Source organism: Scyliorhinus torazame, chromosome 2, assembly GCF_047496885.1.
Source record: "Scyliorhinus torazame isolate Kashiwa2021f chromosome 2, sScyTor2.1, whole genome shotgun sequence".
In the NCBI taxonomy this organism is placed as follows: domain Eukaryota; kingdom Metazoa; phylum Chordata; class Chondrichthyes; order Carcharhiniformes; family Scyliorhinidae; genus Scyliorhinus; species Scyliorhinus torazame.
The window spans coordinates 236896531-236923027 of NC_092708.1; the positions used below are offsets into that span (position 1 = coordinate 236896531).

Genomic DNA, 26497 nt, shown 5'->3' on the forward strand with positions numbered 1-26497 from the left:
ACATCAAACACAGTCATATTAAGACTCTTTCCTACACTGAACTGGTTAAAACACACCTTGAGAAGTGCCCAGTGCTGCTCACAGACACAGGGAAGCTCTGCAAGCTTAGAGACAGTTCCGAGAACAGCCTTGAGACAAAACCCAGGCATCAAAGCTGGGTGGGCAGGACTGAAGAAACTTGAAAGTGGGTAATTGACAGGCAATCTGACAGTGTAAGGGTACTTCCTTTAAAAAAAAAATTCCAATTAAGGGGCAATTTAGCACGGCCAAACCACCTACCCTGGATATTTTTGGGTTGTGGGCATAAGACCCACGAAGACACGGGGAGAATGTCCTTCCAGATGATTTCCTTATTTCCCCTTTCTTTATTTTTTTGCCGTTATCACTTCAATCCATGGATGCTTAATGGACATGTATCTTTAAGTCAAGTAGCAGAGGGAATGAGGAATTCAAAAAGTTGCAACTTGGTATATGGTGCTCGTTTTCGAGCAGTAGAACTCAGACTTTTCTGGCACCCGAGAGATGGGGTGGGACTCAATTCCATGGTTGGCTGGTGCCCTATGAATTAGTCAAAAGACCGTAACAGGCAGTGATTGGGTCCTAACCGAATGGATGATTTCCAGAGAACCAAAGAAAGCAGAGTTGGGTCTTGGATGCTCATGGAAGGAGGAGCTATGAGTGCCTGCTCTTTCTATATTCTCTCTATCTCTCTCTCTCTCCAGAAATGCTGTGAGCTGCTATATTTCTGAATGAGCAGAGAATCTGAATGAATGTGAAACCCATTACAGATTGAAGATAGCTGCCTCGACCTGAAAGCTTAGTTTAGAAGAAAGCGTACTTTTTAAAAAATATATATTTTATTCAAATTTTTCGGCCAAACAAAACAATACAAAGGTTTTTCCCTTTTTACAACAATAAAATAATCTAAATAACAGTGACCGTTTTTAACAAATAAATAAATAATATATAAACTAAATGGCAACTGCCATAACAAAAATAATAACTCTCCCCGATAATAAAATCAAACAGTCCAATATACATAGCCAAGTACAAATATCTATACAAAAACACCCCTGAGGACCGTCCCGAGGACTCCCCCCCCCCCTCCCCCCTGGGTTGCTGCTGTTACCTTCCCATTTCCTTTATCGTTCTGCGAGGTAGTTAATGAACGGTTGCCACCGCCTGGTGAACCCTTGAGCCGAACCCCTTAATACAAACTTTATCCGTTCTAGTTTTCTAAACCCTGCCATGTCGTTTATCCAGGTCTCCACGCCCGGGGGTTTGGCTTCCTTCCACATAAGCAATATCCTTCGCCGGGCTACTAGGGACGCAAAGGCCAAAACATCAGCCTCTCTCGCCTCCTGCACTCCCGGCTCTTCTGCAACCCCAAACATAGCTAACCCTCAGCTTGGCTCGACCCGGACCCCCACCACCTTCGAAAGCACATTCGCCACCCCCACCCAGAACCCCTGTAGTGCCGGGCATGACCAAAACATGTGGGTGTGGTTTGCTGGGCCTCTCGCGCATCTCCCACACCTATCCTCTACCCCCAAAAATGTACTGAGCCTTGCTCCGGTCATATGCGCCCTGTGCAAAACCTTGAATTGTATCAGGCTTAGCCTGGCGCACGAGGACGAAGAGTTTACCCTACGTAGGGCATCTGCCCACAGCCCCTCTTCAATCTCTTCCCCCAGCTCTTCTTCCCATTTTCCCTTCAGCTCATCCACCATAATCTCCCCCTCGTCCCTCATTTCCCTGTATATATCCGACACCCTACCATCCCCCACCCATGACCCTGAGATCACTCTATCCTGAATCTCCTGCGTCGGGAGCTGCAGGAATTCCCTCATCTGTTGCCTCGCAAAAGCCCTCAGTTGCATGTACCGAAATGCATTCCCTTGGGGCAACCCATATTTTTCCGTCAGCGCTCCCAGACTCGCAAACGTCCCGTCCAAGAACAGATCCCTCAGTTGCACAATCCCAGCTCTCTGCCATGCTCCAAATCCCCCGTCTATTCTCCCCGGGACAAATCTATGATTATTTCTTATCGGAGACCGCACCGAGGCTCCCGTCAATCCCCTATGCCGTCTCCACTGCCCCCAAATTTTCAGTGTTGCCACCACCACTGGACTTGTGGTGTATTTCTTCGGGGAGAACGGCAACGGCGCCGTCGCCAGTGCTTGTAGGCTGGTTCCTTTGCAGGACGCCATCTCCAATCTCTTCCACGCCGCTCCCTCCCCTTCTCCCATCCACTTACACACCATTGAGATATTGGCGGCCCAGTAGTACTCGCTTAAGCTCGGTAGTGCCAGTCCCCCCTTATCCCGGCTACGCTGCAAAAACCCCCTCCTCACTCTCGGGGTCTTCCCAGCCCACACAAAACTCATGACACTTTTCTCGATTTTCTTGAAAAAAGCCTTCGTGACCATCACCGGGAGGCACTGAAACACAAAAAGGAATCTCGGGAGGACTACCATTTTGACTGCCTGCACCCTACCCACCAATGACAGGGGCACCATGTCCCATCTCTTAAAATCCTCCTCCATCTGTTCCACCAATCGTGTTAGATTAAGCCTATGTAAGGTTCCCCAACTCCTGGCTATCTGAATCCCTAAGTACCGGAAATCTCTTGTTACCCTCCTCAGCGGTAAATCATCTATTCCCCTGCTCTGCTCCCCCGGATGCACCACAAACAACTCACTCTTCCCCATATTCAATTTGTACCCCGAGAATTCCCCAAACTCCCTGAGTGTCTGCATTATCTCAGGCATCCCCTCCACTGGGTCCGCAACATACAGCAATAAATCAACTGCATACAATGATACCCGGTGTTCTTCTCCTCCCCTGAGTACTCCCCTCCACTTCCTGGAGCCCCTCAGTGCTATGGCCAGGGGCTCAATTGCCAATGCAAACAGTAACGGAGACAGGGGACACCCCTGCCTCGTCGCTCTATAAAGACGGAAGTAGTCAGACCTCTGCCTGTTCGTGACCACACTTGCCACCGGGGCCCTATATAGCAGCTGTACCCATCCAATAAACCCTTCTCCAAAACCAAATCTCCTTAACACTTCCCACAGATAGTCCCACTCCACTCTGTCGAATGCTTTCTCGGCGTCCATCGCCACCATTATCTCCGCCTCCCCCTCTGGTGGGGGCATCATCATCACCCCTAGCAGCCTCCGTATGTTCGTGTTAAGCTGTCTCCCCTTAACGAACCCAGTTTGATCCTCGTGGACCACCCCCGGGACACAGTCCTCTATCCTCGTCGCCATCACCTTGGCCAGGAGCTTAGCATCTACGTTTAATAGGGAAATGGGCCTGTAGGGCCCACACTGCAGCGGGTCTTTTTCCTTCTTCAAAAGTAGCGATATCGTCGCCTCCGACATAGTCGGGGGCAACTCCCCCTTTCCCTGGCCTCATTAAAGGTTCTCGTCAAAAGCGGGGCCAGTAGGTCCATATATTTCCTATAAAATTCCACCGGAAATCCATCCGGTCCCGGGGCCTTCTCCGCCTGCATGCTCCCAATCCCCTTTACCACCTCCTCCATCTCAATCTGTGCTCCCAGTCCCGCCCTCTCCTGCTCCTCCATCTTCGGGAATTCCAGCTGATCCAGGAAACACATCATTCCCTCCTTCCCTTCCAAGGGCTGAGCCTTATATAACCTCTCATAAAATGCCTTGAACACCCCGTTCACTCTCTCCGCTCCCCGTTCCATCTCTCCCTCCTCATCTCTCACCCCACCTAGCTCCCTCGCCGCTCCCCTCTTCCTCAATTGGTGGGCCAGTAGCCGACTCGCCTTCTCTCCATACTCATACTGTACACCCTGTGCCCTCCTCCACTGTGCCTCTGCCTTACCCATGGTCAGCAGGTCAAATTCCACATGTAACCTTTGTCTTTCCCTGTACAGTCCCTCCTCCGGTGCCTCTGCATATTGCCTGTCCACCCTCAGAAGTTCTCTCAACAATCGCTCCCTTTCTTTATCCTCTTGCTTCCCTTTATGTGCCCTTATGGATATCAGTTCCCCTCTGACCACCGCCTTCAACGCCTCCCAGACCACTCCCACCTGAACCTCTCCGTTGTCATTAAGCTCTAAGTACCTTTCGATACACCCCCTCACCCTTAGACATACCCCCTCATCCGCCAATAAGCCCATATCCATTCTCCAGAGTGGGTGCTGTTCTTTTTCCTCTCCTACCTCCAGGTCTATCCAATGTGGAGCGTGGTCCGAAATGGCTATGGCCGTATACTCCGTCCCTGTCACCTTCGGAATCAGTGCCCTTCCCAAGACAAAAAAGTCTATCCGTGAGTATACCTTGTGAACATGGGAGAAAAATTAGAACTCCTTACTCCTAGGCCTAATAATTCTCCAGGGGTCTACTCCTCCCATCTGCTCCATGAAGTCCTTGAGCACCCTGGCCGCTGCCGGCCTCCTCCCGGTCCTGGACCTCGACCGGTCCAGCCCTGGATCAAGCACCGTATTGAAGTCTCCCCCCATTACCAACTTTCCCGCCTCCAGGTCCGGGATACGCTCCAACATACGCCTCATAAAATTTGCATCATCCCAGTTCGGGGCGTATTCGTTCACCAGAACCACCGCCTCCCCTTGCAATCTGCCACTCACCATCACATATCTACCCCCACTATCCGCCACTATGGTCTTTGCCTCAAACAGTACCCGTTTCCCCACTAAGATAGCCACCCCTCTATTCTTCGCATCTAAACCCTTATGAAACACCTGCCCCACTCATCCTTTACGTAGTCTGACCTGGTCTGTCAGTTTCAAGTGCGTCTCCTGCAACATAACCACATCTGCCTTTAATTTCTTTAGGTGTGCGAGTACCTGTGCACTTTTAATCGGCCCGTTCAGCCCTCTCACGTTCCACGTGATCAGCCGGGTTGGGGGGCTCTTTACCGCACCCCCCTTGTCGACTAGCCATCCCCTTTTTTAACCCAGCTCCTTACCCGGTTCCCACGTACCTGTATATCCCACCGACGGTCCCCCCCGTCCCATAACAGGTCCCCCTTCTCCTTAGCAGCAGCAACCCAGTTAAACCCCCCCCCCTCCGCTAGATCCCCCTCTAGCGTAGTTGCACCCCCCATGTTGCTCCCAGAAGTCAGCGAACTCTGGCTGACCTCGGCTTCTCCCCTTGCCCTCGGCCCCCACTGTGCGAGGCCCCCTCCTTCCTGTGTCCCTGTTCCCGCCACAATTACCATAGCGCGGGAGCAAAGCCCGCGTTTCCCACTTGGCCCCGCCCCTAATGGCGCATTTCCCTTCTCCTTCCCCTTTCCGTCCCACCGGCGCCCACAGTTCCTCATACTCTCTCTCTCTCTCCCCCCCCCCCCCAACATGGGGAAGAGAGAAAAGTTAGAAAAGTTACAGGATCATAGAATTAACAGATTGAAAAATCATCCCCCCCCCTTTCCCCTTCCTATCCCCACATTATCACCCCACCACTTTGTCCCAGAAGCTCTTTCTCTCGCCAGACTATTCCAATTTCTCGTCCACAATGAATGTCCACGCCTCTTCTGCCGTCTCAAAGTAGTGGTGCTTCCCTTGGTGTGTGACCCACAGTCTCGCCGGTTGCAACATTCCAAATTGGACCTTCTTTTTGTGAAGCACTGCCTTAGCCCGATTGAAACTTGCCCTCCTTCTCGCCACCTCCGCACTCCAATCCTGGTATACGCGGATCACCGCGTTCTCCCACCTACAGCTCCAAGTTTTCTTCGCCCATCTGAGGAGCGTCTCTCTGTCATTGTAGCGGAGAAACCTCACCACTATAGCTCGAGGTATTTCTCCAGCCTTTGGTCTTCGTGCCAGAACACGATAGGCTCCCTCCACCTCCAAAGGGCCCGTCGGGGCCTCCGATCCCATTAGCGAATGAAGCATCATGCTCACATATGTCCCGACGTCCGCCCCCTCTGCGCCTTCGGGGAGACCCAGGACTCTTAAATTCTTCCTCCTCGAGTTATTCTCCAGTACTTCCAACCTCTCCACACACCTTTTGTGCTTTGCCTCGTGCGTCTCTGCCTTCACCACCACGCCCTGTATTTCATCCTCGTTTTCAGCAGTCTTTGCCTTCACGACCCGAAGCTCCAGCTCCTGGGTCCTCTGCTCCTCCTTTAGCCCTTCAACCGCCTGTAATATTGGGGCCAACACTTCCTTCTTCAACTCCTTCTTCAGCTCTTCCACACAGCGCCGCAGGAACTCTTGTTGCTCCGGGCCCCATAACAAACAGCCACCTTCCGACGCCATCTTGCTTCGAGCTTCCCTTCCTTGCCGCTGCTCCAGAGGATCTTCTGCAATCCGGCCGCAATCCTCTCCTTTTTCCATGCGTGTCCGGGGGGGATTCCCTTCTGGTTTACCGCACAGTGTTTCTGGCCGTTTAAATTGCCGTTGGGGCTCCTATTAAGAGCCCAAAAGTCCGTTCCAACGGGAGCTGCCGAAATGTGCGACTTAGCTGGTCATCGCCGCACCCGGAAGTCAGAGGAAAGCGTACTTAAAGACAACCTTCTGCAACAAAGATTCTTTCCCCTTTGACTTATCCCTCTCTTCCCCTCTGTGTTTATCCGGTGTGTACGTGTGTGCGCGTATATATATGTAGATTATAGAGAAAGTTAAAGTGGGAGGGACGGAATTAGATAATTGTTAACCTGTTGTATTTGCTACATATGCAATTATAGTTGTTGTTATTCATAAACTTAATTGTGTTTAAATTTACAAACCTGGTGCCTGTAATTATTGGGCAGCTAAAGACCAACGGTTCAGGTGTTTTTCGAAGAATTATTGGTTAATTCAATTGTGTTGCGACTCTGGGTCAAGGGGGCTGGAATTGACCGCGCCCTAGCCGAGAGTGTCGTGACAAGGGAGATGTTGTCAAACGAGAACGTTGAAGGCTGAAGTGGGGACGGGTTGAACATGGGCCAGTCAATCCTAAGAGTTGTTGATTTAGTGCTTTAAGTAATAGTTTTTTAAAGCAGTAAGAGGAAATTAATTGGTAATGAAAAAGGTGTGACTAGCTGCTAGTTGCTTGGCTATTCTTTACTGTGACACTTGGGTCATGGTATATATTTGAGCTAATTTATCAAAATCCAGTGGTTTTTAGCTTTTGGGTTGCTAATGGTTGGGCATATTCCTGGAGGGTGGATCATAGGATGTTAAATCATGTGACATTTGATCATGCCGTAATTGCCAACCAATCAACACACTTTTCTCCTGCAGTAAATATTGTTGTGATTTTTGAAATTTGGTATTCTTGTCTCTTGTCCAGATGAATGCAAGTTGTAAAGCTTCAGTAACATATCTCTCCTTTCAGCAATGTCCAAATTCTGTAATATCAAGTGACTGTTAGTTGTTATTGTTGTGTCTGCATTCACTAAATTGTCAGTATCATATTTTTGAATAGATTTGGAGGTAACAATCACTACTCTACTGTGGGTAAATGCATTGTTAAAGTATTGAAATGAAAGAAATGAAAATCGCTTATTGTCATAAGTAGGCTTCAAATGAAGTTACTGTGTAAAGTCCCTGGTCGCCACTTTCCAGCGCCTGTTCGGGGAGGCTGTTACGGGAACATTGATACATTAAACTGGGGCATGTGGATTAACATCCTCTAGCTGAGCAGCTGTTTCAGCCAATAATGACTGTGATGTGGAGATAGATTCTTCCATACCAGACCAAGGCAGGCCAGCAGCACGGTTCAATTCCCGTACCAGCCTCCCCGAACAGGCGGCGGAATGTGGCGACTAGGGGCTTTTCACAGTAACTTCATTGAAGCCTACTTGTGACAATAAGGGATTTTCATTTAGGGGCTGTTTAGCACACTGGGCTAAATCGCTGGCTTTTAAAGCAGACCAAGGCAGGCCAGCAGTTCAATTCTCGTAACAGCCTCTCCGAACAGGTGCTGGAATGTGGCGACTAGGGGCTTTTCACAGTAACTTCATTGAAGCCTACTTGTGACAATAAGCGTTTTTCATTTCATAGGCCATGCAGGGATAATAGGTAGGATTCTGAAGTTTTGAAAAAAATCTACATTTTCAGATTAATTAATATACTTATTGTAAACAGCTCTGATCAGTTAAAAAAAAAAACTCACAAATGAGGTTTGTACACAAGCTGTCAAGCTATTTTGGTTTATGTTTGAAAAAAAAATTCACAATGTTTCGACTAAATCTATTAATTATACAAGTGTGTCTCTTAATTTCTGAAATGGTGGGCTTGGCATGTCTCAAAACCTCTGAATTATTTAGGTTTGTAGAATACAAATGTTACAGTAAGATGAGTTACAACTTAATTTAGAAATCAAAGTAAAGAATGCACAAGAATGGCGATAATTAAGGATAAATAAGTTTGAATAAAAGGATTCTCCTGCGAGGTTTCTACATAATGGAATGCAATGGGAGACAGAAAAAATATTCCACTGACTGTACAGAAAGCATCAACATAAGTAATTTCTAACTTCAGATTTTGTGCAATTTTATGAATTGTTTCAATTTGTAGCAAGTTACAAAAATAAAACCAAAACTAAAGATAATTCAAGTCAGGACTCTTAAACGACTCTCTTACGGACTGACCTGATTAATACTACACTCCTGTATGCTTTACTCGATGCCGGTTTGTATTTACATTGTGTACCTTGTGTTGCCCTATTATGTATTTTCTTTTTATTATATTTTATTTTCATGTACTTAATGATCTGTTTGAGCTGCTCGCAGAAAAATACTTTTCACTGTACCTGGCTCCTCCCCTTAATTATGTAATCTGTACCGAAAGCACAAGGCATTCATTCTTCTGTCTTCCATGATGACTCATGACCTGTTTAGCCAGGACAAAACACAATACCCTGTCATGATATTCAAACACACACATCATGATAGACACACCAACAGACAAATCAGCACACACAACACGACAACCAATCATAGACAAGGACAGAGACAGTATAAGAGAAGGAACACGACACCTGGTGGCCAGTAGATCTGGAGACCAGGACAAGGACAGGACCTGATTAACATCACACACAGGGAGTCACCACGTGCAGAGTATCAAGACAGAACTGTAAATAACAAGTTGAAATAAAACAGCGTTGTACCAAATACAACCGTGTTGGTTCATCTGTACATCAGAACACCCAACACTACATGGTACAGGAGTGGATCGATACCTGCCGGCAAACCTGCCATCCTGAGATATGGACATCACCAACAAACCGCAGCCGTTGCAAGTCGCTGGGAACCTTGGCACCAATTGGAAGCTTTTCAAGCAGCGATTTGAACTGTACATGCGAACCAACGAGAAACAGAGTGCCTCAGACGAAACAAAGATTGCGATGCTCCTCACAACCGCAGGTCAGCACACCATCGATGTATTCAACTCACTGGTGTTCGCGGAAGGCGAGAACCAATCCAAGTATGACACGGTCCTCCTCAAGCTAGACCAGCACTTTAACGTTGAAGTGAATGAAAATTTTGAAAGGTATATCTTTCAGCAACGCCTGCAAGGTAAGGATGAGCTCTTTCAACCCTTTCTGACTCACCTCCGCATACTCGCGCGGTCCTGCGGTTACGGCAACACCTCAGTGTCCATGATCCGGAACCAGATTGTTTTTGGCGTTGCCTCCAGTGGCCTACGCCAGCACCTTCTTAAAATTAAAGGCCTGACCTTAGCGTATGCGGTGGAAGCTTGTGTCCTCCATGAAAATGCAACCAGCCGTTTTGCCCAATTTCAGGCGACCGAATCGGCACGGAGGGGGTCCCTAGCCATCGAATCGGCAAGCCAGGCCGCCCACGAGGCCGAACGCGTTCAGGCAATTGATTATCTCCCGGCCCACGGCCCGGACGAGGGTGGCCGTTTCCCGCGCTTTTCGCGGTCTCCCGCGCTTGCGCGCGCCAAAACCAACGGCAACATCGAGGGCCGCACTGCGCAGGCACGCCCGATGCAAGACCGAACTGCGCATGCGCAGTGGCGTAACGAACGCCGTGACGTCATGACGTGCGGCAACTGTGGAGCTGTACATTTAAAAGGGCAATGTCCTGCTAAAAACCGACAATGCCTACGATGTGGCAAGATGGGCCACTACGCTGCCTACTGTCGAGCGGTTCAACCGATGGATCCTACACATCTCCGACAACCTCGCAGACACGTCAGGACCGTCCAGCCCGTACATCACGACATCCAGCCAAATGACACCGATGACCAAGATGCCTTCCGGGTTTCATTCATTGATATGAACAGGGTCAACACCATCAATCCGGCCGATGAATGGAGTGCCACCCTGACGGTCAACCGATCGCAGATCACTTTCCGCCTGGACACTGGCGCATCCGCCAACCTCATAGCATATTCAGCATTCCATGCCATGAAGGTCAAACCACTTATCCAGCCATCCCGGTGCGAGATGGTTGACTATAACGGGAATGTCATCCCGGCCATGGGATCTTGCCAGCTCCAGGTGACACACAAAACGCACACGGCCACACTCCCCTTTGAAATTGTTGGCTCATCGAAAGATTCCTTGCTGGGCGCACAGGCATGTAAGGCTCTTCACCTTGTACAGCGAATTATGTCTCTCTCTCCAGACGACACATCCGACTTCCTGGATGCTGACTTCAACGCAAATGTCCAATCCCTCCTTGCTCACAACCAGGAGGTATTTGAAGGCATGGGGACACTGCCATACACATACAAAATTTGCCTCAAACCGGACGCCATCCCGGTCGTTCACGCACCTCGCAGGGTTCCTGTGCCACTTAAAGACCGCCTCAAGTTGCAGCTGCAGGATCTCCAGGACCAAGGGGTCCTATCCAGGGTCACGGAGCCCACGCCATGGGTCAGCTCCATGGTGTGTGTCAAGAAGCCCTCTGGCGAGCTCCGCATCTGTATAGACCCTAAAGACCTAAATAATAACATTATGCGGGAACACTATCCCATACCTAAACGAGAGGAAATCACCAGTGAGATGGCCCAAGCCAAAATATTCACCAAACTGGATGCCTCTAAAGGATTTTGGCAGATCCAACTGGACCCGTCCAGCCGAAAGCTATGTACTTTTAACACCCCTTTCGGCAGATTCTGCTACAACCGGATGCCATTTGGCATCATCTCGGCATCCGAGGTCTTCCACAGAATCATGGAGCAGATGATGGAAGGCATCGAAGGGGTACGCGTATATGTGGACGATATCATCATCTGGTCCACCACTCCGCAGGAGCACATACATCGTCTCCAACGCATTTTCGCCCGCATACGAAACAATGGTCTGCGCCTCAACCACGCCAAGTGTGCCTTTGGCCAGACCGAATTGAAGTTCCTGGGGGACCACATCTCCCGATCAGGGGTCCGTCCCGATGCGGACAAGGTAAGCGCCATCACAGCCATGCCGCGGCCGGCCGACAAGAAAGCTGTACTACGATCCCTGGGCATGGTCAACTTCCTCGGGAAATTCATTCCCAACCTTGCTTCCCACACAACGGCCCTGCGCCATCTCGTAAAGAAATCTACAGAGTTCCAGTGGCAACATACACACCAGCTGGAATGGGAGAAGCTCGAACACAAACTGGCCACGGCACCGGTGTTGGCGTTCTTCGACACGTCTCGTCCCACCAAAATCTCAACTGGTGCCAGCCAATCCGGTATTGGAGCAGCGCTCCTGCAGAAAGATAACACAACGTCATGGGCCCCGGTTGCCTATGTATCACGGGCCATGACCCCTACGGAACAGCGCTACGCACAAATTGAAAAAGAATGCCTGGGCTTGCTAACTGGTTTGGACAAGTTCCACGATTATGTATATGGTCTTCCACGATTCACGGTCGAAACTGACCACCGCCCCCTGGTCAACAAGGACCTGAACGACATGACCCCCTCGCCTCCAGCGCATCTTACTTAAACTCAGGAGGTATGATTTCCAACTGATCTACACTCCAGGGAAGGACCTCATCGTGGCGGATACCCTATCCCGAGCAGTGAGTACACCACCAGATGCGGAGGGGTTCGTATGTCAAGTTGAGGCACACGTGGCTTTGACAGCGGCAAATCTGCCGGCTAACGACCCCAGTCTGGCCCGCATACGCGCAGAGACAGCGGCCGACCCCCTTCTACAGCGAGTGATGCGCCACATGACGGAAGGTTGGCTCAAAGGGCAGTGCCCGCAGTTCTATAATGTGCGAGATGACCTAACCACCATTGATGGGATCCTTCTGAAGCTAGACAGGATCGTCATTCCGCACAGTATGCGCCAGATGATTCTCAATCAAATACACGAAGGCCACTTGGGAGTCGAGAAGTGCAGACGGAGGGCCCGAGAGGCGGTATATTGGCCGGGCATTAATGACGATATTGCCAACATGGTACTCAATTGCACAACCTGCCAGAGGTTTCAGCCGGCGCAACCTCCTGAGACGCTTCTGCCCCATGAGCTGGTGACGTCCCCCTGGGTGAAGGTGGGTGTCGACCTAGTTCACGCGCTTGGCATGGACTACATTATCATCGTAGACTACTTCTCCAATTACCCAGAAGTCATACCCCTACACGATCTGACATCGTCTGCAGTCATCAGGGCCTGCAAGGACACCTTTGCTCGCCACGGCATTCCGATGACTGTCATGTCGGACAATGGGCCCTGTTTCGCCAGCCGTGAATGGTCGTCCTTTGCCGCATCATATGGTTTCACACACGTAACATCCAGCCCTCTACATCCACAGTCAAATGGAAAGGCGGAAAAGGGCGTTCACATTGCCAAGCGGCTCCTCTGTAAGGCTGCTGCTGCCGGATCGGACTTTCACCTCGCCCTGCTGGCCTATCGATCGGCCCCATTAGCCACGGGTCTCTCGCCAGCACAGCTACTGATGGGTCGCACCCTCAGGACAACTGTGCCTTCCATCCTGACACCAACAACGGACCATGCTAAGGTACTGCACAAGATGCAACTGCAGCGTGATCGCCAGAAGAGTCGGTATGATACAAGGGCGACTGATCTTCCCCCCCCCTGTCCTCCGGGGATAAAGTCCGCATTCATCTGCCAAATGGTGGCTGGTCAGCACCTGCCGAAGTTCTCCGACGTGTGGCTCCCCGCTCGTTCCTGGTACGCATGCCGGATGGATCAGTGCGTCGCCGCAATCGGCGAGCCCTTCGCCGCCTTCCACGCTCGCAACCGAACAGTGCACACACGCCGGGTCCTCCACTGGTTCCCGAGGATGACCTCGTGGAGCTGCCACAGATCATGCCCCTTCCATCGCCACCCGTGGCCAGGCTCGCACCTCAGCCAGTGGTTCTCGACCCACCCTTGAGATGGTCAACCCGAATTCGTCGCACACCTACTAGATTGGACTTATGAGACTGTTCACACGTTAAAGTTGAAACACTATTGTATTGTAACATGTTACTGTTTTATCATTCCAGATATCGTTTGACCGGACCACACTTCAAAGTTTTTCGTCTTCCTGTTTTGTTATGGTACAACCTCGTTAGCATGACACACCCAACATCGCCCCATGTATATAGTTACGCCACATGCACCTGCTGTAAATATCACGCACACACACTTTTAGATGCACTCACGACACATTCGTATTTATAACCACGTAGGCACATAATTTTGTAAAAAAGGGGGGATGTCATGATATTCAAACACACACATCATGATAGACACACCAACAGACAAATCACCACACACAACACGACAACCAATCATAGACAAGGACAGAGACAGTATAAGAGAAGAAACACAACACCTGGTGGCCAGTAGATCTGGAGACCAGGACAAGGACAGGACCTGATTAACATCACACACAGGGAGTCACCACGTGCAGAGTATCAAGACAGAACTGTAAATAACAAGTTGAAATAAAACAGCGTTGTACCAAATACAACTGTGTTGGTTCATCTGTACATCAGAACACCCAACACTACATACCCCTCATAAATTATCAACACCCCAATTGTCCTTTAAATGTAAACAAATTGATAAGGCTTTTAAGAAAAATGCCTGGGATCTTTGACCTCAGGAATCACCCTTTAGGAAGGACAACAAAGGCAGAATTCTCCCAAGACTCCGCCGACATGTTTGATGGCTGGTATGAGGGGAGAATATTGCGGGAGGCTTGGAAATCAGTTTCACTCCGGTGTGAATTTACAGCAGGATCTTCCGCTGATGAGGGGGGCCAGAAAACCCACCAGAGGCAGGCATGACCCTCATTTGCATCTCATAATGAGATGCAAATGAAGGCTCCACACTGCCTCCAAGCCAGACTCTCAGCAATGCTGGCAGGAAAACACTTTCTTATAGAATTTGCAGTGCAGAAGGAGGCCATTTGGCCCATCGAGCCTGCACCGGCTCCTGGAAAGACCACCCCACACCTCCACCCCACCCCCGCAACCCTGCAACCCACCCAACCTAAGGGAAATTTGGCATGGCCAATCCACCTAACCTGCACATCTTTGGACTGTGGGAGGAAACCGGAGCATCCGGAGGAAACCCACGCACACACAGGGAGAACATGCAGACTCCGCACAGACAGCGACCCAAGCGGGAATCGAACCTGGGACCCTGGCGCTGTGAAGCCATAGTGCTAACCACTATGCCACCGTGCTGCCCTACTTTCAGAACAACATGGAATGCAGATGTTGGGACTCATCTGAACAATACCTGGGACTGCTTTTGGAGTTCAGGATGGAGGACACCCGCAACCCTGGACCACCACAGCAGGGGGATCAGCTACAGGGTGGGTGATCCAGATTAGCTTTCCTGAAGATGGTACATCTTCCAACTTCAGAATGGTCCAGGAGATCCATCTTCATTCTTAGGAGGTCCATCTTCTGGCCTCAGAGTGCTCCGGGAGGTCTATCTTCATTCTCAGCAGGTCCACTTTCTTTTTCCAATAGTGGGTCAGTGATGTTGGACACCTTTTCAATATAGAACCCGGACACAAAGGCAGACTGTGTGCCATCCAGGCCAGCTCGGTAGCATTGTGGATAGAACAATTGCTTCACAGCTCCAGGGTCCCAGGTTCCAGATTGGGTCAATGTCTGTGCGGAGTCTGCACATCCTCCCCGTGTGTGCGTGGGTTTCCTCTGGGTGCTCCGGTTTCCTCCCACAGTCCAAAGATGTGCAGGTTAGGTGGATTGGCCATGATAAATTGCCCTTAGTGTCCAAAATTGCCCTTAGTGTTGGGTGGGGTTGCTGGGTTATGGGGATAGGGTGGAGGTGTTGGGTGGGGTGCTCTTTCCAAGAGTCGGTGCAGACTCGATGGGCCGAATGGCCTCCTACTGCACTGTAGATTCTATGAGTAAGGAGTGAAAGACCCGGGGCCATAATTAATGAGGTTGGGCTGGAAGACTTCCCGTGTTTGTTTTCTAACCAGCCACCGCAGCGAGAAACACTCCACATTCCCCCCCTCCCCCCCCCCCCCCCCCCCCCCCCCCCCGCCACGGCATTCAGTCTCAAAATGGGAGAATTCCAAGATCTTGGAGAAGGTGCAGAGGAGGTTTACCAGGATGATACCTGTGATGAGGGACTTCAGACACAGAGAGGGAGAGACTAGGGAAGCTGGGATTGTTCTGCTTAGGGCAAAGAAGCACCTGAGGAATTCAAAATCATGAAGGATTTGACAGAACAAATCAGGAGAGATTGTTTCCATTGGCAGAACACATAAATTTAAGGCCACCATTTTGTGCAGCAAGTTATTATCATTTACAAAATTGCCTTTAAAGGGGAAGCAGATTCAATAATAACTTTCAAAAGAGAATTTGATAAAAAGAAGGGGGAGGAGATTGCAACGCTACAGGGATATACAGCAGGGGACTGGGACTAATTGGATAGGTCTTGCAAAGCTCTAACACAGACACAATGGGCCAACTGGACACTTTCTGTGCTGTAACATTCTATGATTCTACGCTGAGGCTGAGGAACAAATGTTAAGTGACAGACTGCTTAGCAAGTTTCGATGGGCCTAAAAGATGTTGGGGGGGGGTTTGAGAGGAAGTGCAGGGGGGTGATTCTGGGAGGGGGTTCGATGTTAACAATGGATAGGTGCGGGTGAGGCTCATGGGGCAGGGCCCGGTGTTACGATGATGTTGGATAAGAAGGGGTGGGGGGGGGCGAGACACCCGGTTAGGATAGTTACTGTGCAACGTGAGGGAGTTGGGTGACCCAGTCAAGAGATCAAGGGTGCTAGCACATCTGAAAGGTTTGAAGGCCAATATGGCAATGCTCCAGGAGACTCACTTATGGGTGAAGGCCCAGGTGAGGCTTAGGAAGGGCTGGGTCAGCCAGGTGTTTCATTTGGGATTTGATGGTAGGGCTTGAGGGTTAGTGATTCTGGTTAGCAAAAGAGTACGGTTCCAGATGGAGAAAGTGGTTGCAGACCAGGGAGGCAGGTATGTGGTAGTGACAGGGGGACTGGAAGAGAGGCTGGTGGAGCTGGTAAATGTGTATGGTCCCAACTGGGATGATGTAGGATTTGTGAAGAAGGTGTGTGGGGCCATCCCCGACTTGGATTCACACAAATTGATAGTGGGTGGAGACTGGAACTTGATGTGTGAGCCGAGTTTGGACAGGTCACGGCCATGCTCACTTGTCCCGTCAGGGGGCCAAAGGTGCTGGCTGGACTAATGGCGGAAATGGGAGGGGTGGACCCTTGGAGATTTCTGCACCCGGGGGAGTGGGAGTATGATTTTTTCTCCTCAGTCCACAAGGTTTATTCGTGAATTGACTTTGTTGTGGTGTGGAAGCGACACAGGGATTAAGGGGTCGGAATACTCGGCAATTGCAATATCGGATCATGCGCCACATTGGTGGATATGGTGTTGGAGAGGGGGGCAGTGCAGAGGCCGGGGTGGAGATTAGATGTGGGGCTATTGGGGAATGAGGGTTCTGTGATAGGATTGGGAAAGTAATCGAGGAATATGTGGGGTTCAATTGTATGGGGGAGGTTTCGCAGACGGTGGTTTGGGAATCTCTAAAGGTGCTGGTGAGGGGCGAGGTGATCTTGTTTAAGGCAAAGGTGGAGCGAAAAAGGTTAATAGATGAGATGCTGGAGGTGGACAGGAGTTGCTCAAGAAGGATAAGGATCCAACAGAATGTGGATCGTATAGGCCCATCACTTTTGAATGTGTACGCAAAGGTGTTGGCGAACGTTTTGGTGGGTGGGTTGGAGGTGTGTCTCCCGAAGGTGATAGGCGAAGATCAGATGGGGTTTGTGAAAGGGAGGCAGCTCTTTTCGAACATTAGGAGGGCGGAGGGGAGGGAGACAGAGGTGGTTGTGGTATTGTACGTCGAGAAGGCGTTTGACCGAGTAGAGCATAGGGTATCTTTGTATGCGCTCGACTTGCTGTTGTATGTGTCGGAACCGAGTGGGTCGATGGGGGCCATATTGAAGTTGCTTCGGGTATTTGGGTCTTATTCGGGATATAAACTTAATTTAGAGAAAAGTGAATATTTTGTGGTGTCTCGGCCAGGGGTGGGGGCAGGATTGGGGGTGCTACCACTCCGTAGGCAGGGACTCACTTTAGATATCTGGGGGCGCAGGTGGCACAGGATTGGGGGGGGGGGGGGGGGGGGGAGAGCTCCATAGGTACAACATTACTAGTTTGGCGGGGAGGGTGAAAGTGGATCTGACAAGGTGGGGTGGTCTCTGTTGCTGGCAGGTCAGGTACAGTCAATTAAAATGACCGTGTTGCCACGATGTTTGTTTATTTTTCAGTGCCTGCCGATCTTTCTGCTAAAGGCATTTTTCAAAGAGATGAAAAGATGTTTATATGGGGGGGGAAGGTGGTTAGGATTAGGAAGGTTTTGTTACAGAGAGGACAGCAGTCGGGAAGGTTGGGTCTTCCAAATTTACTATAATAGTATGAGATCCCCCTTCATTCTTCTGAACTCCAGCGAGAACAATCCCAACCTAGTCAATCTCTCACATAGTACAAGTGCTATGTCTCAGACAATGGTTATTGCATTGCATTTCAATCAAACTTTGAAGTCTGAACAGTTTACCTGAACTCTAGAAGCGTCAGCACCATAGAGGCCAATGGTCAAACATTCAAGAGCTGGGGAGGGCATCTGAGCATGGTGTCCCTAATATTCATGGCAAGGGTCTGGGAGCTCCTGATGTGGCCGGGGGGTGAGTGTGCAGAGAGAGATTTTCCAGTACAACTGGCTCAATGGATGGCATTCTGAGAGAAGATGGGACATGTAAGAGTAGGGGAGGCTTCGGGATTTGAGGGTCCAGGGGTGGAAGCCCCAACTGATTGTCGGTCTCTCTCTCCTTCAACTCCTTACAGATACCAAAATGGATAGGGGTGTCTGTCCCCCAGAGGGTGCCCTTGCGGTGCTGGTGGCAGCCCAGGCGGCCAGACACCGTAGAAGGCAGGAGCATCGACGTAAGGCCATGGGCAGAGGGCCGCCGCACCCCCTGAAGATCCAGCTGCTCATCAGGCCGAAGAGGAATAAAGAGGGTGACATCAGCGATGGCCCAAGTTGTACAGACGTTGTTTGACTTTCGAGGAGGTGATGGACAGCATGTGCCACATCTTCGTGGACATGGCACCCCATGGTGGAGGAGGACACTTGGAAGTTACCGCAGCCCTGAACTTTATGCAACCAGTTCTTTCCGGGGCTTGAGCGGGGACTTGTGCAGCATATCGCAAGCTACAGCGCACAAGTGCACCCGTGACGTCATGGATGCTCCCGTATGCCCAGGCAGCAGACATTATCAACTTTGAGCTGGAAATCCACCAAGGTGCCTGGGCTGCAGCAATATGGTTGACTCTCAAAATGCCCTCTGAAACGGAGGGCAGTTAGGGATGGGCAATAAATGCTGGCCCAGCCAGCGAGGTTCACTTTCTGTAAATGAATTTTTAAAAAAAAGGAAAATCAAGGTGATATGCATGTATGACAGAGTTTTAGCATAAACACGCTTATTGGTTACGGTGTAAATTCCAATAGAAAAAACAGCACAACTCTGAATTTCTGCAAAGGTGATTTTTGATTCCTTAATCATGGCGGCATGCTGGCACAGTGGTTAGCACTGCCACCTCACAGCACCAGGGACCCGGATCCCATTTCGTCAGTGGGTGACTGTCTGTGTGGAGTCTGCACATTCTCCCCATGTCTGCCTGGGTGTTCTCTGGGTGCTCCGGTGTCCTCCCTCTGTCCAAAGATGTGCAGGGTAGGTGGATTGGCCATGCTAAATTGTCCCTTAGTGCCCAAATGTTAGCTGGGGTTACAGGGATAGGGAGGGGTGCGGGCTTCGGTCAGGTGCTCTTTCAGAGAGTCGATGGGCTGAATGGCCTCCTTCTGCTATGATTCTATACTATTTAATATTCTCTGAGAAACTGCACTTACTGGCTATATTATTTGTCATTGTTGCACAATGACAAATAATATAGTGAGGGGAAACAATCCCAGGACAGGACTCTGTGAGGCACCAATTCCTATTTCTAACTACTGATTTCTTCATGGTTATTTTTACTGGCCGATGCCACCATAGCTTAACTGAATTCTCACATCTAACCATTTGTTTTGCCAATTCATTAAGTCCTCTCCTGTTGAGATGCAGCCTATCCATGCTGAATGGTTAGCATCATGTACAGAACTAGTATCAAAGCCCCATTAAACAGCAACTTGCTTCTTGATGTCATCCCGATGTGTTGAGTTCCCTACTCTTCCTATCATTTCCTATTCTAACACAGAGCTGGGAAGTAAACTAGAGATGATCATTTTTGAAATTCTACTCTTCTACTAAATCGGTTTCTTAATTTTCCATTCTTGGAATTCGGGAACTGCTTGAGCTTTCCCACTTGGCATCTTGTGACTCACTCGATTCAACCCATTCTCAGCCATTGTTTATCTTTTGAATTGCCATGACTCTCGAAAACTAAATAGTCGCACATTTTTAGCATTGACGTTACATGCATTCTGTTTACATACAACAATCTCAGTAAATCCGGAAGAATGGTTTTCCAAGTGAAAAATGTAATTGTGAAATGCTATGTATATTCATGGGTTCAGGGTGATAGGGGTCAAGCGATAATGTCACTGGACTGGTAATTCAGATGCTCGGAATAATCCTCTGGGAGCACGGGTTCAAATCCCATCATGGCAGCTGGTGGAATTTAACTACAATTGATCAATAAATCTGAAATATAAAGCTGGTCATCAGTGATGGTGGCCGGGAAACTATCATTGGTTGTTGTAAAAATGCATCTGGTTCACTAATGTCCTTTAGGGAAGAAAATCCACTATCTTTACCTGGTCTGGCCTCCTTGTGACTCCAGATCGACAGCAATATGGTTGGCTCTTAACTGCCTTCTAAAATGGCCAAGTAAACTACTCAGTTCCAGGGCAATTAGGGATGGGTGTGATGAACGTAGGAGTTTTAGATATATTGTATTATATGTATTTGCTGAAGGGTTAAAAGCCTGGATTAGAGTGTGTTTGACTGCTGCAGTCATGTTTTAAAAGAAATCCGAGTTTGAAAGGCAAGTATATTTTCGGAGGCAAGGGTACAATTAGCCGCCTGAAAAGCTGAGCCTAATGCAGTTTTCTTTGATTTAGGGTAATCCCTGGAAGTTATTTAGTTTTCGCCTTGGTGAGATTATGTCATTGCTAGGTGGAGCTCGGGCATCAGGTTTTTTGAGATAGCATTTTCTGGTCAGTTCTGCTCTGGATGAAGCTGGGACCAGAAGTCAGGTTTTGCTCTCTCCAGTTTAGTTAAAAAGAGATTAACAGTCACTAAAGCAGTGCAGACTTGTCTGAGGACAAGGGGGAGCTGAAGCAACCAGTTGAAACAGCTTTTGAAGACATACAACGAGGATTTATGCATGGGTCTGACAGGAGTCAGATCTTTTCTGTAAAACAGTGTCAAAAGAATATTGGTGTAAAGCAAGTATTCCTCCTCTGTGCCATTGGTTTTTAAGGTGGATTGAGAGCTGAGAAGGGCTTTTCCTTGTTTAAGGGGGAATAAATATAGCAATAAAAGGCATTGCATTTGCTGTATTGAATAGTATTGTTTAAAGGGCAATTGTAATCTATTTTCTGGTGTGATGTCAGAGATTTCAATACTGTGTTGATAATAAAGTTTGATATCCCATATCTCTATTTCTTGGTACAATCACTCCTGGAGCTAAGTATCCTTTCCTCCCATTCTTACAAAATTAAAATTAAATATTGGGGTTTCTATCAAGTAGTCTAGCCACTGTTGGGAGTCTGGTCTGGGATCGTAATAATGGCAACAATTGCTGGCCTTGCCAGCAAAGCCCACACTCCGTGGAAAAATAAATTTAGAAAATCAAACACTTAAAGACTAGTCACTGTGGTCAGCAAAACTAGCACAGCAAATTTAAAAAATGTTTCAATTTGTTAACCACTGCAACAATAGCTGAAGAACCATCATAAGATATTAGCTACATCAAGCATTGTACAACACTATCACATTTGATCAGTGATTTGGATGGTTGTTCAAGATAAATGTTTAAGAGTTTGTCTATTAAATTTATCAGCCACATTATGCTTCCACTTGATGATGCCTCACGGCGTCAGGGTCCCGGGTTCGATTGCGGCCTCGGGTGACTGTGTGAAATTTGCACATTCTCCCCGTGTCTGCATGGGTTTTCTCCAGGTTTTCCTGTTTCCTTCCATAATCCAAAGGTGTGCAGGTTAGGTGGATTGGCCATGCTAAATTTCCCATTAGTGTCCAAAGATGTACAGGTTAAGTGGATTGGCCATGTTAAATTGCCCCTCAGTTTCCAAAGATGTGCAGGGTAGGTGGGGAAACAGGGTTAGGGCAGGGGAGTGGCAGGGTGCTCTTTTGGAGGGCAGGTGCAGACTCGATGGGCCAAGTGGCCTTCTTCTGTGCTGTAGGGGTTCTACAGATTCTGTGCGATTCAGAACAAGACTGTATTTTCTGCTTATACCTAAGGCGATGTCATAATTTTGCGAACAAATGTTTATGGTTTTGTTAGCTCTGAAACAAAATCACAGACTCACCACTTTGATAACCAAGTCCTGACACTGCTCAGGATCATTGTCAAGAGGGATTGATCTACAGCTATGAAATAGGATGTGTTCCTACAACTAAAATAAGACAATGGTGAGAAACCAAAGATCAAAGAGCCGGCTACGATTGCTGTATATCTACAGACGCTTCAGGGAATATACAGTGTAAATAAACTGCAACAAATCAGCACTTCAAAAGACTTGGATGTAGCTGCAGGACTCTGTTATTTTCGACAAACTGAGATTGAAGCCTAGGAACAAGATGAGCCCATTTACTCCTTGAACCTGTGACAATATAGATACTGCCATTTTGATTCTTGCCAATTGTAAGAATATTCAATGAACCACTTTGGTTGCCTTTCCTTCTGCATCGGTTTGTCCCTTGACTCTGATGTCGAAAGATCTAACAGAAAGATCACCATTATGACGAGCACAAACTCGGTTGTATTCCCTGGAGTTTAGAAGGTTAAGAAGTGATTTGATCAAAGTTTTATAGATGTTAATGGGGAACTGATAAGCCAGTTAGAGAGAAATCATTTTCACTGGTTGGGAAATCCAGGGCTAGAGGGCATAGGCGAACAATGCCAGACTTTTCTGGGGTGGACCTCGGAAACACTTCTACATGGAAAGTGTGAGGAAAGTTTCCAACTGTCTTCCGCAAACAGTAGTTGATGCTCGGCTAATTGTTCATTTTAAATATGAGATTGATTGATTTTTGTTACTTTGGTATATGGAATTAGGTCACAGATCAAACATGATCTCATTGAATGGTGGAACAGGCTCAAGGGGTAAGTGGTCTATTCTTGTTCCTAACTTCCTATCTCAATTGACAATTGTGTTTTTAGTTCCAAATATGAATTTCCTTTCTCAGCAAATTCTGATTCCACCCAGTCAAACAGTTGCCAGGTTCTGAGATCAAGATCCACGACAAGTACCCAGCACTGCTCTCCCTGAGCACAGTGATGTACAGCAGTCAGCTGTTGTCAAGTCTCAAATGCTCAATTCAAAGCCCTAGTGAGGTGTGTTTTTCTCAGTGTCACAGTAGATCAGAAGCACGTTAATTTGGGAAAAGGATAGCTTCATGTGCTGTTGGGGTTTTCTGAACTTTGGGGGAGGGAGCAAAAAGGATGTAAGGTTTGTCCAAACAGGGAAGAACACCCTGAAGGACCTGGGTGGAATCAATGGCACAAAACACTGGGACAGATATTCCAATTACATAATAAGGGACTACATTACAGGAAAGATTATTTCTCTGACAGCGCCTATCTCTTGATTACCAGTGGAAAAATGCATTGAGTGGCTTTGCAGTCTTTCTTAATCTTCCAAATAATTAGAATTGAGGAAGTCCTATAGTTAATTAGTACCAATACTTTTTTTAAGCTGCTAAGTAATTGAAGTTAATTAGATCACTATTCCAAGATATACTTCACATCCAGTATTGTCTGTTTGTTCATCATTATTTCCCATGCAAAAACACAAGCAAAAAGTACAATTACTCATGCAGATGGTTTGATAAACCATCACAAACTGTGAACCAGAAAAAGTACAATATTCTGCAGCTAGATTTTTATCCACGATGGGCTATCAGGATTCTGGAAAATCCCCAGCTCGGCCCGTCTACCTCGGGAGAAAGTGCCCACAAGGATGGAATTTCCATTGTGGGAAGGCAGGTGTGGGTTGAAGTTGACCCACAAAAGGTTTTTATTGGTGGCCACAGCAGCTGCCGGGTGGAGAGACAGGCTGTTTCAAAGTCCTGTCTTGGTGTTGTGGGACTTTGTCCCTCCCAGTTATCATGAAAACAGAAAGGCCCTCCAGCCCTCACCACCTCACACACTGTCGATGTCCCATCCATGCCATCTCATTAACAGTATAGATTAGAGAGTGAGCTGTTAATCAAGCAACGGTTGTTCGGCTATTCAGGTTAACAATTTCTTGGCTCTGTTTAGTTAAACAAGCTGAAGAGGTTTCAAGTGCTTACAGTTTTGGCCATTGATACTTTAAAGGGTGTGGATTATTGACACTTTCGTTGGATTACAGTAGACATTTTCTTTTAGGAAAGTGGAAAGTTACCAACGAATAATTTTTTAATACATCCTATTGTCACTGTACAGTTCATTGGTTCTATAAAGTATTAAGTGGGTAACTGGGCATGGAGTGCCATACCTAGTCATGACGAGCCATTGAGGTTGTTTGGGGATGCATAAACAGGCATGGTGGACATGAGGAGGAACTTTTAAACTTACCTTTTAAAAGGTTCCCTCATGCAGACTATGGTTCACAACACCTCTGAGGTGACTCTGGAAACCCAGGCCGACTCCAGGAAAATTACAGAGGAGTAGGACATGCCTTTCACTGCAAATGAGCTAGACAGATTGGCCTGTAGGGTGTGGGTTCACAACCCAAACCAGCCTGCACCCTTAACAGGCACTCCTGAAACTTGGAAACCCCAGCAACAGGGTCAAGAATTCTGGAACTGGGACCTGATGCTATTTTTACAGGGCTCCTGGGTATTCGGGCTCAGTGAAAATCCAGCCCATTGTGTCTGATACTAGGCACTGCTTTTTAGGAAGGATGTTAAGGCTTTGGAGATGGTGCAGAGAAGATTTTCTGGAATGGTACTGGCAATGAGGGACTTTGAGTCATGTGGAGAAGCTGGGGTTGTTCAACTAGGTGCAGAATAGGGTGACAGGAAATTTTATAGAGGTGATCAAAACTATGAAGGTTTTTGACAGGGAAAATAAGGAAGGAGATGATGTTTTCACTGGCAATTGGTTCTGTAACCAGAGGATATCGATTTAAATTCATTGACACAAGACTGGAGGCAACATGAGGGAACTTATTGCACGCAAATTGTTATGATCTGGAATCTACTGCTTGAATGGGTGATGAAATCAGATTCAACTGTAAAGTTCTAAAGGTAATTGGATAAATACTTGAAAGAGAAAAAATTGCAGGGAAGTGGGATTAACTGGATAGTTCTTTCAAAAAGCACGGATATGATGGGTCGAATGGCCTTTATCTGTGCTGTGAGATTCTGTCGGTTTACAATCGTCAACATCCACTGTTGAAGCTAGTTTTGGACTGTTCAAATGTGAATTGTGTATTCTTCAATTTTACATCATGCAATCAACTAGTTTCATGGTATCTTACAAAATCTGAGTAACTTGTTTAATTTCTGTTCAGCAAATCACATGGGTAATTGACAAAACAATCCTGATTGCTCCTGTTAACTTTAGAAAAATAGTCAATATTGTACACTCAGTTTAATCCTCCAGTCACGAAGGGCAAGTGATCTGGTTAGTCTGGACTTGCAATTCAGATAATTCAGCTTCATTCCGTATCCAAAGTCAGTGGAAACAAATTTGCCGCATTGATAAGCAAAATCTCTATGAGTTCAGCAAATAATTGGAGCTGCGCTCTCCACTGCTGTGAAGTAGCCTCAGGCACACCACTACTGCAATGCTGGAGGGTCAGAAAATAAAACAGGAGGACAAATAGGGTAAAATTTACAACATCTACCTTAAGGTAAGATGTTATCCCTACCAATAATTAACCGATTGCTGTCAAACTCTAATGTCCCCATATCAGAATGACGAGTACCAAACTGTCCATGTGGATGTAGAATTGCCTGCCATAATACAAAACTGAGGGATGCACCTCAATGCTGCTACATTGCATTAAGTAATAGACAATGGTCGGCACATATATAAAACAGCCCAAGTCAACAATTGCATGGATTTCAATCAGCACAGCCACACATCTTTTTAACATCTTCAGTCAATGTAACCAGTGTTCAACATCTTCATTGGCATTGCAGAGTGAAACAGGAAAGTGTTGTTAACTAAAGCAGGTCATTTTTGTGAAGTATTGTTTAATTTGCACTAAAATGACTAACAATGTAAAACTTGACAAGTTTTATATTCTTTTGAAGATTGCCAAGTAAGGAGTCACAAAAATCAAATAAAGTCAAGTATGTTGCAGGCCTTCAGAACTAGAAAACGAGGTGATTACCTTGATTTCATCAACCTCGTCGGGTACTATCTTGTATGCAGATACAGTTCCTCCCAACCTACAAAAGAAAGATATGGAGATTTTAGTTCATTTTGCTTTTACACTGTTCACTCTGACTACAGAGAGTAGCCACTACAGTGGTTTGATGACAGAGGCGAACCTCCAAGTACAGTAATATGCTTCCAGGGTGTTGGATCACAATAAATACAAACTATATTTCAAATTATCTGTCAAGTCATGGGTGCTAAACTTCTCCCCCCCAATTCTCTTTGGACATGCCTGCCTGGATCAAATGTTTCTCAATGCCAGGATGAACTGTGCCAACACATTGATATATTAACATGTTGAAGCTTCAATAGGTGGAGTAGAAGTCAGGCACCGAGGTGAACTGTGATACTGTCAGACACCGAGAGAGGTTTACCACCTTATACTCAGCTGAAGAATGACGTGTGATGTTGCGAGTGAGGATGGGAATGAATCAGAGAGAAAAAACTCAAGAG

The 26497-nt window shown here is 47.6% G+C and overlaps 1 protein-coding gene across 16 annotated transcripts in view; it reads right to left on the reverse strand.

The window, feature by feature from the left end:
• Positions 1-26497, reverse strand: part of LOC140396543 (gephyrin) — a 799798-nt gene that overhangs the window by 398744 nt on the left and 374557 nt on the right. For all 16 annotated transcript variants that reach the window (XM_072485332.1, XM_072485277.1, XM_072485374.1 and 13 more), the window contains exon 3: positions 25998-26055. In XM_072485332.1, coding sequence (XP_072341433.1) covers positions 25998-26055 — 58 coding nt within the window. The remainder of the gene's footprint in view (positions 1-25997; positions 26056-26497) is intronic.